Source organism: Beta vulgaris, chromosome 7, assembly GCF_026745355.1.
Source record: "Beta vulgaris subsp. vulgaris cultivar EL10 chromosome 7, EL10.2, whole genome shotgun sequence".
Taxonomy (NCBI): domain Eukaryota; kingdom Viridiplantae; phylum Streptophyta; class Magnoliopsida; order Caryophyllales; family Amaranthaceae; genus Beta; species Beta vulgaris.
The window spans coordinates 51,597,134-51,607,086 of record NC_079208.1 but is presented as its reverse complement, the minus strand read 5'-3'; the positions used below and the strand labels follow the sequence as shown (position 1 = coordinate 51,607,086).

General features: G+C 36.1%; 1 protein-coding gene and 1 long non-coding RNA gene across 3 annotated transcripts; one reads left to right on the top strand and one right to left on the bottom strand.

Annotated features, from left to right (window-relative positions):
- The first annotated feature begins 2,954 nt into the window (after nt 1–2,954).
- Nucleotides 2,955–4,851, top strand: LOC130592149 (uncharacterized). Its single transcript, XR_008970361.1, has 2 exons — nt 2,955–3,847; nt 4,628–4,851. It is a non-coding gene; the product is annotated as an uncharacterized LOC130592149 (long non-coding RNA).
- Nucleotides 4,852–7,293: 2,442 nt separating this feature from the next.
- Nucleotides 7,294–9,407, bottom strand: LOC104899689 (hypothetical protein). Of its 2 annotated transcripts, XM_048648597.2 has the most exons (3): nt 8,982–9,407; nt 7,533–7,727; nt 7,294–7,499 (listed from the first exon to the last, which is right to left on the bottom strand). In XM_048648597.2, the coding sequence occupies exons 1-3, from the start codon at nt 9,269–9,271 to the stop codon at nt 7,418–7,420; spliced, it is 567 nt and encodes a 188-aa protein (XP_048504554.1). In that variant the 5' UTR covers nt 9,272–9,407; the 3' UTR covers nt 7,294–7,417. The 2 variants fall into 2 exon arrangements, with proteins under 2 accessions (XP_048504554.1, XP_010685227.2); XM_010686925.3 differs by having other exon boundaries at nt 7,294–7,727; nt 8,982–9,406.
- Between the last annotated feature and the right edge of the window lie 546 nt (nt 9,408–9,953).

Below are 9,953 nucleotides of genomic sequence, written 5' to 3'. Positions count from 1 at the left end.
CGAAGTTTCTTGGGTTTAGCCGGTTACTATAGGAGATTTGTGAAAGACTTCTCCAAAATAGCAAAACCTATGACAAACCTGATGAAGAAGGATTGTAGGTTTACCTGGAATGAGGACAGTGAGAAGGCCTTCCAAACACTCAAAGAGAGATTAACCTCAGCCCCTGTCCTAACCTTGCCTAATGGGAACGAAGGATATGATGTGTATAGTGATGCATCCAAAAATGGGTTGGGTTGTGTTCTGATGCAAAACGGGAAAGTTATAGCTTATGCGTCCCGACAGTTGAAGCCATATGAAGTCAATTACCCAACACATGACCTAGAACTGGCCGCCATAGTATTTGCACTCAAAATCTGGAGACACTACCTCTATGGGTAACCTGCCGTATCTTCACCGATCACAAAAGCCTTAAATATATCTTCACCCAGAAAGACCTCAACATGAGCACGCAGATGGTTAGAGCTCATCAAGGACTATGACTTAGACATCCAATACCATGAGGGTAAAGCCAACGTTGTTGCTGATGCGTTAAGTCGCAAGTCTAGCCATAGCCTGAATACATTAGTCGTTGCCGACAAACTTTGTGAGGAATTCTCTAGACTTCAGATAGAAGTTGTTCATGAAGGGGAGGTAGAAAGATTGCTGAGTGCCCTAACCATCGAACCTAACTTCCTAGAAGAGATAAGGGCGAGTCAACCTGGGGATGTGAAACTTGAGCGAGTCAAGGCAAAGCTTAAGGAGGGCAAAGCAGAGGGGTTTGCGATCCATGAGGATGGGAGCATACGATATAAGGGTAGGTGGTGCGTGCCACAAAAGTGTGAAGAGCTGAAACAAAAGATAATGAGCGAGGGTCATAACACGACGTATTCTGTCCACCCAGGGGGAGATAAGTTGTATAAGGACCTCAAGAAGATGTTTTGGTGGCCTGGTATGAAGAGAGCAGTAGCTGAGTTTGTTTCCAAATGCTTAACATGCCAGAAAGTCAAAAGTGAACACAAGAGACCTCAGGGAAAGATTCAACCCTTAGACATTCCGACGTGGAAATGGGACTCGATATCCATGGACTTCGTTGTCGCCTTACCTAGGAGTCGGGGAGGCAATAATACCATTTGGGTGATAGTGGATAGACTAACCAAGACAGCAAGGTTCATACCTATGAAAGATACGTGGAGTATGGAAGCCTTAGCCAAGGCTTATGTGAAAAATGTCATTCGATTGCATGGAGTACCCACAAGTATAGTATCAGATCGAGATCTCGATTCCTGTCGAATTTCTGGAAAAAGGTCCAGGAAGCATTTGGTAGTGAGCTATTAATGAGTACAGCCTTTCACCCAGCTACCGATGGTCAAACAGAACGAACTATTCAGACCTTAGAGGACATGTTGCGAGCATGTGCTTTAGAATACCAAGGGTCATGGGAAGACCATTTGGACCTCATAGAATTCTCATACAACAACAGCTACCATGCTAGTATTAAGATGGCACCATTTGAAGCGTTGTACGGGAGAAAGTGTCGTAGCCCTTTGTGTTGGAACGACATCAGTGAGACTGTAGTGTTAGGACCTGATATGATTCAAGAGACGATGGATCAAGTGCGAGTCATTCAAGAAAAGATTAAGACTGCACAGGACAGGCAAAAATCCTATGCGGACCAGAAGCGAAGGGACGAAAATTTCGAAGTTGGGGAAAAAGTGTTGCTTAAGGTGTCCCCAATGAAAGGAGTGATGCGATTCGGGAAAAAGGGAAGCTAAGCCCTAAGTTCATAGGACCCTATGAGATACTGGCGAGGGTAGGGAAAGTTGCTTATCGCCTGGATTTACCCAACGACCTAGAAAGGGTCCATAACGTGTTTCACGTATCCCAACTCCGGAGGTACGTACCTGATGCGTCACATGTCCTTGAACCTGAAAACGTAGAGATAGACGAAACTTTGTCCTATGAGGAGAAACTGTCCAGATCCTAGACCGCAAAGTGCGAAGTACGAGGAATAAGGACGTCAGAATTGTCAAGGTGTGTGGAGAAATCAAACTACCGAGGAAGCCACATGGGAAGCCGAAGATGCAATGCGTCTGAAGTACCCTGAGCTTTTCCAAGAGGTACGTGAGTTACGGGGACGTAACTTTTCTTTTAAGGGGGGAAGAATGCGATAGAATTTCGCGCTTTCACCCTAAAGTATGTTAATTATGTTGATTATGTTAGTTATATGCTAGTTATGTGTGAAAATTGCTTATCTATTGTGTGAACGTTAGAAAACGCTTGTGAAATTTGGGACTTAGAAGTGCAAAAGATCGTCGTTAAGACGGGCAACCTCAAAGTTTCGGGACGAAACTTCTTTTAAGGGGGAAGCCTGTAATACTCCGTATTTTTAATACTAATTTCGTACTAATTAAGAAAATATAAAAGAATTAATAAAAAAGGTATTTTAATTTATTTACAAGTTAATAGGAATAAATTATTAGTAATATGAATTTGTTAGGAATTTCCGGAATTTTAAAAGAGTAACCTAATCGACCTAGGGTTACTACCTTTTGGAAGGGAGTATAAAAAGGAAAAGAAGTTGGAATTTCAGATAAAAACCCTAAACCCTTTCTTCTCCCTCTCTCCTCAGCCGACATTCATCTCTCTCCTTCTCTCTTTTTCGAATTTTTCTCTCTCTCAGAATTTTCTTTCTCTCTCTCGGATCTCTCTCTCTCGAATCTCTCTCGCGGGTTCGCTCGCTACTCTTCTTCTTTGGCTTCGTGCAAAAGGGTCCGACGAAGGTACAAGGTTCGAGCGCGCAGGGTGCGCAGGCGTCGAGGGTCGAAAAGTTGCGAGATTCCGTCGAAGGGGTCGAGTTGTGCGCGATTTCGTCGAAGGGGTCGAGGTGTGCGCGAGTGTCGAGAGTTCTGTCCGGGAGTCTTGGTGCGAAGGGTGCTGTGGTTCGTGTGAGGCTCGCGAGTGTCGCGCGTGTGGGCGACGTACGAGCAGCGACGAGAGTCTTGGTGAAGGGTTCGTGTGGTGCGAATTCTGTCGAGCACAAGGGTGCGAGTCCGCCGGAATTCTTGTGCGAAAAGTGGGTCGAGTGCTGCGACAAGGGTCGTGGTGTTGAGGGTTTCGTGCGCGTGAGTGGTGTGGTCTTCGGTCGCCGGAATTCTTTCGCCGGCGATTTCTAACGGTATAATTTTGTACTTAACTTAGTATGTCAGTTTATTAATTATTCTTATATTTACTGTTTCGTAGTTAAGAAAGGTTTGTAATTATTAATTAATAATTAGAGTTGTGTAATAAATTATTAGTTAAGTTATTGTTCTGTTTTAAGTGAAAATTTCTGGTTAGGTTTGTAATTGGAATAAGTTGGAAGTAGGAAAATTGTGTATTATTATTAGTTACATTATTATCGTTTCATGAGTAACCTGTTTCATGAAATCTGACTTTGGGACGTGTGACTCACCCTTTGGACATGGAATTTACCCTTTTGGACATGGAACTTACTTTTGGACATGGAACTTACCTTTTGGACATATGACTTACCTTTTGGACATATGACTTGACTTTTGGACATAAGACAGGCTGGACTTATGACATTTTGGATGGGTAAAACAGTGGACTAATGTTACTAACTAACTTAGTTACTCACTAACTCTGACTTCTAAAAGACGTTAAATTCACTAGATTAGAATTATAACGAAAGTTCTGGAATAAGGTTTTAACTATTGCGTAATTCGAATCGTTAGATCGTTATGGTCTTAGTACGTAGTAGTTGTTAGTGTTATCAAGGACGTAACACTAAAGCTTTGTTTTAACGATTTAGGTCCCAATTTCATAAGCGGCTCGTTCTATTAAGTCAGCGAAAATTCTCCGTTACAAGGTACGTACGCGTACCAGTTTACTTTCAAAGCTTAGTATCATGTTTAGGTTGCAGTTCATGTTATTGGAACCTAGTACCATGATAGGGAACATTTGATTGTGATTGTTTGGTTAGACGTTTATAACGTGAAATCAATATGATGCATTGAAATATGTTGCATTGAAATGCGAAGTTCTATCGTAGTGTAACATCAGCATTATTAATCTGATCTATAGAGTAACAAGAGTGTTACTAGGGATAAGATTGAGTTTGGTAATTAAGAGAGTATGTAAATGACTCCTTAAAGTTATAAAAGAATGATTGGTAATAAAAGAAGATTATGGCGATACTTGTAGTTGGACTCCCTACAAGTATAGAACAATGGGGGGAGTGTAGGACTTGTCCTACACTCCTACGCAGGCCTACTGTGACGACAGTAGTGTCCTTATATTTTGATAACTCAAGTAGGCGGAAGGTTCCGTTCGATCTTGGGGGATGCATACTAAGGTGATGGGTGTGAGACGGAACAAAACCGTATTTGCATTTCATCTAATAGACCAAGTTGTCTATTAAGGATTCAGTAGCCCGTATGATTCTAGTAAGATGACGGTGCCCGTTCGATGCCAAATAATGAAAGATTAAAGGATGTGAGATAACGTGGTTCATATAACAGTTGTAATGTATGCTCATTTATGTTCATATAGTTTCAATGGTTCATTACGTACTCAGCATAGCTGACCCTGTGTGTTATTATGTGTTTGTTGTCCTGTGATGAACTATTGATACTTCAATGGGGAGCAGACTAGGTGAGCTGGTGCTGCTGCATGACATCAAGCATATGGGGGCTAGACTGTAGTTTGAAGTTAATTTTGGTTTGATCATTAATGAATTTTATAGAACATTATTACATGGTTTGAGTTTGAATAAAGAGGGGTCATCTATGATTCCCGAGTTGTAATTACATTTTCTATTCCGCTGCAATTTGGTTTTGAGACAATGAATTTGAGTTACCGTATTTCTAATTATGCCTTGCGTTCCATCGCGGCGGTAACACTCCCAAAGTCGATGCGACGTAGCATTAGACGTGTATGGATTTTGGGGGTGTTACATTTTTTGTTTTTCGGGGGTTAGTATTGTGGTAGATCTATGTTTTTTTATGAACATCTTTGTCCTTTTTTTTCTAAAAAAAATTCCATCTTCCCCTATAAAGTATTTGTATATATTTCAGTTTGATTTTTTTTAAAAAAAAAAATTGGGTTTTGTGGTTTTTTAATTTCGTTTTTTAATTTTAATTTCGTTTTCTGTTTTTTTTTAAAAAAAATTATTTTCTGTTTTGATTTTTCGTAATTATTTTTTGTCATTCTGATTTTTTATTATGAGTTTCGGGTTTGTGGGTTATGGGGTTCGGATTTTATTAATTTTTCAGTTGATCTTTGGTTATTTTTCTTGTTAATTTGGTTAATCTCATGTAATTATGCTTGGGTTAAATTTTGGTGTTAATGTTTTGTTGTTTTAATTCTATGGTTGCAGATCTTGGTGGTTGCAGATCAGATGTGTTCAAGGATTATTTGAAGAGATTGAATCTAAATATTAGTTGAATAGATGTATTTTTTTTTTTTTTTGAATAAGTGAATAGAAGTATTTTGAAATACTGTCTTCCATATGAGAAGAGATTGGTTTTGTTTCATATTGTAGTTGATGTAATCTTTTTATTTAACATTTTAGTTCAAGTAATTTTATTCTAGATATTACTGAGGGATGTAAAATATGTTGCATTTACCATAATAATTAATAAGAAGTACTTCCATTTATGTTTCAATTTCATGTTTCAATTCCAATTTTTTTTTCTTTTCATTTTGTGTTCACATTATTAAGAGAAAATGAAACTAGTGACTCAAAAGGACATTTAGCGCTGATTGTACTGGACATTTAGCGTCCGATTTTGTCCATTTAGCGTCTGATTTTCAGACGCTAATTAGCATCCGTCATTTCAGATGCTAATTAGCGTCTGAAAAATCGGACGCTAATTAGGGTCTGAAAATCAGACGCTAAATGGAAAAATCGGACGCTAAATTTTTAGCGTCCGCTTGTCGGACGCTAATCCAAGTATTAGCGACCAGGGGTTTTGCATCCGACTTTTAGCGTCCGTTGTCGGACGCTAATTCTTTTAGCGTCCGATTCCGCGTTTTTAGCGTCTGATTTTTGCGGACGTTAAAGGTTGACATTCTTGCTGTGAGTGTAATGACACATACTTTCTGTCTTTTTCTACTACAACAATGAGTTTGGGCATGTTTTTTAAGAAAAAAAGGGTAGTTTAGCATAGAGGGGTTAACTAGAGTATGAGATAAGTAAATCCTTAATAAAGTACACGCAAATTTATGAGGCAACTTGAGTAATTAATAGTGGTTTTATTAACATTAAGTAAAGACAATATTGTCAACTATATTTGCTTTTTTTTTTTTACCAAAAGTGGAAATGTTTCAATAGATAAAACTCACCAAAGTGGTACTTGTTGTCATGGAAAAAGAATGGAGTAAATATATAATTACAATGGTGTTGAAAAATCTCATTTCGCAGCAACAAAAATCAACAATGTTAAAAAAAAAATTCACTATTATGAAAAGAAGGGTTTTTTGTGGGGAAGTACCAATTAAATAGGGTTTTTGTGCGGAAACACCAATTAAATTTTTTGTTGGAGGGAAGGGCCAATTAAAATACTTCTGTTGGTAACTTAACACCACATTATGATTTTCAGGCCAAATTTTCAACTTTCCGGCATTGGCAATATATTTTCCTCCAAAACCTCGTTTTTTTTATTTTGTTTTGCCTTATTTAAAAGCCCTAATTTCCTCAATTTCCCCAATTTTCCCCATTTTATTGAAGGTAAAGCTCTCATCCTCAACTTTGGAGCGCGCGAATAGTAGTACTAGTTAGAGAATTTGGATCAAGTGCACTCGTCCGAGTTCGTAGAGGAGAAACGGGTGAACCCAGATTGAAAAGCAGGCTCGTTGTTGTTGGTAAACGAAAATTTGGAATAATGTGAGTGAGGAGAGAGAAAGAGAGAGAGTGTGTGTTAATTAGTGAAAAGATCGAGAAGTGGGCAAGAAGGAGAAGAAGAAGATGACAGGAATATTTTAGAGAGAAAAAAATTGGGGATCTCGTGAAATAAGAGGAGAAAACAAAGAACGTGAGTTGCCAAAAAAAAGTCGAGGTTTTGGGAGAAACCAATTGTTAATACCGGAAAGTTGACAATTTGGCCTGAAAATCGTAGTGTGGTGTTTAGTTGCCACTTGCCAACGAAAGTATTTTATTTGATCCTTACCTCAAAAAAAATAAAAATAAATGGTGTTTCTCCAAAAAAAAAACCTATTTTACTTCCCCACAAAAATCCCGAAAAGAATGAAGCTTCATATGAGACATTAAGTTGACGTAAGGCTCATTGATTTCCACTTGAAAAAGAGAAAGGGGGCAAGAAAATATCACATATATACTATGGATTACACCAACATTCTAACAACTTCGTCCATCGAATCATGGTGCTTATAAACCCTAGCTACCAAAAATTTACACCACATATAAGATCCTAATCAACTATGAGAAAGAGAGCAATGGTTGTTGATGTTTTGTAGGAGACATGAATTGTTTGTAATTATTATTATTATTATTATTATTATTATTATTATTATTATTATTATTATTATTATTACTATTATTATTATTACGGCGATTTCGACGTTGTCTAAGGTCCTCTAATAGCGTACAAGTTTCACATCCATGACAATCTACAGAAGAAGTAACAGCAGCTGCAACCCTCTTCTTGGTCTTGGCCTCCATCTCTTTCATTTCATCTACCATTATTTGCCTGCTCCTGCATTCTATGCTACAAAATCCTTGATCACCCCTGTAAACAATTTATAACATAACATTATTAGTTTAATTGCTAATTAACAAAAGGGTTATTTTTCTTATTATATCTCATGATCACAATAAATACTTCCTCCGTTTCATAATAAGTGAAACACTTTTCTAAAAAAAGTTTTCACATAAAAGAGAAAAGTGTTTCACTTATTATAAAACGGATGAAGTATATAATTATTGTTGGGGACTATGACAAAATCATATTGTCTGATATTTCGAGGGTTATCTTATGTATTATTGAGGATGGTGACATTTATAGTGGTCTTTATGGCATGATTCACGAGCTAATAAAAGCCTAAAAACATTTCAACTCACACCAAGAATACTTTTGTGGGCTTCGTTAATCCTCCAAAAATTGTATTCACCAATCAACCAATTTTTTTTTTTTTCAACAACCAATCAACCATTAACTTAAAAGAAAAGTATGTACCATCATACAGTAGCTGCCCAAGAATTAGTAAGTATGAGTATAGAGTATTATATCTTCCCTTTTTTTAATCTACATACTTTTCTTTATAGTCCGTGTTTTTTTAATCTACACGGTTGTTTTTTCTATTTTTTCCTCTTTTTCACCCATATTATTCACTTTTTAATATTTTAATCCACTTTTTTGTTTCTCTCTTACTTTTCAGTTTTTCTTTCATATTTTTGTATTTTCTCTTTAATTCTGCCTCAAGGTGAAGTGCGTAAATTAAAAAGATCGAAACAGAGTATACCATAGAAATAGCTAGGCAGCTTAGGTTTAAACTCATCCAATACTACTTTCTTTTCGGGGATATTTTGATAGTTTTTGGATAAGCATCATTTATGGCACCTATGATACATGTGATAAGCACAAACAAGTACACAACTTTATTACTGGTAGGTTAATTTTTACCTCTTGTTAAGTTAAAACTAACCAACTTCAGTACTACTCAAATGCAAACAAAATAATTCATAAATAACTAGCATAAAAGGTTTTCTAAAAGTCAAAAGTAAAAATCTCTCACATCCTCAAATTTAACTTAACAGGTTAGACCTTTTGCAAATAGAAAGAAAAAAATAAAGAAAATCTCCATTTCTAAAAACTCCTAAATCACGAGTTTATTCTCATGATCTTCTCGTGATCTTGAAGTCATAATAAGCATCTTTATATACTGACAAGGCACACTGTTCTAGGTGCTCTCGAACGTACAATATACATAATCTACCAATAGAAAATTTAACTTAATTAGTGTTGGCACAAGTTTTTTTTTACCTGTACATGTAAACATCTTTATCAGAGGAAAGAGGCTTGTTGCATAAATGACAAGATCTGAGAAAACAATTAAAATCTCCATGAATACTACTAATATTGGCACTGCTGTTAATCACTGATGATGATGAAGTGATGGGTGTTTGGGTTAATGATCTTAACCCAGATTTAACCACAATATTTGATGAGTATTCAACCTCAGGAATTTGCAGTATTACAATACGAAGCCCTGCATCTGTTCTTGTTGCTGAAATTTTAGCACTTTTTATTCTTGTTGATGATGATATAACCATTTTATTTTGGAGGGTTTAATTTTTGTATTCTAATTCTACTAGGAATGGATTCTCGTTAGAGAGTACTGATGCTAGAAGAGAGAGAAAGGATGAGGTTAAGAAGTAGAAAAGTTGGAAGTGGGGGAATGAAATGAATGATGGATATATAAAGCTTCCAAAGCATGTTATGTTAGATTCTTTTTTAGAAAGAATGTACTTACCTTTTTATTCTTAATTATTCTATTATTCTCCATCTTTTATTTATTTACTTTAGGAAGAAAATTTATCTGTAAAAAGGATTTGAAGTATATCTGTTCTGTTTAATTTATTTTTATTTATTAAGATAAGTTGAAAAATAGTATTAAAGTTCTCGAAAATTATTAAGAGTTTGAGGAAAGTTCATATTAAATAAGACTAGTCTTATATGTATGCGATGCGTGCGTTAATTTCAAAACTTGTTATTATATACTTCATCTATATTATAGTTATGATTACTCTTAAAATGTGAATGATCAATAGTTAGATAAATTTAGACATATTAATTCGCCAATGTAAACAACTAACAAAGGTTGTGATTGATTTTTAATATTATTTTTTTGTAAATTAATCTAGATATATTAATTATTACGATTTACTAAACATAGAACATTACACATACTTTTATGTTCAATAATGAACTGCATATCTTATTAACAATAAAGTA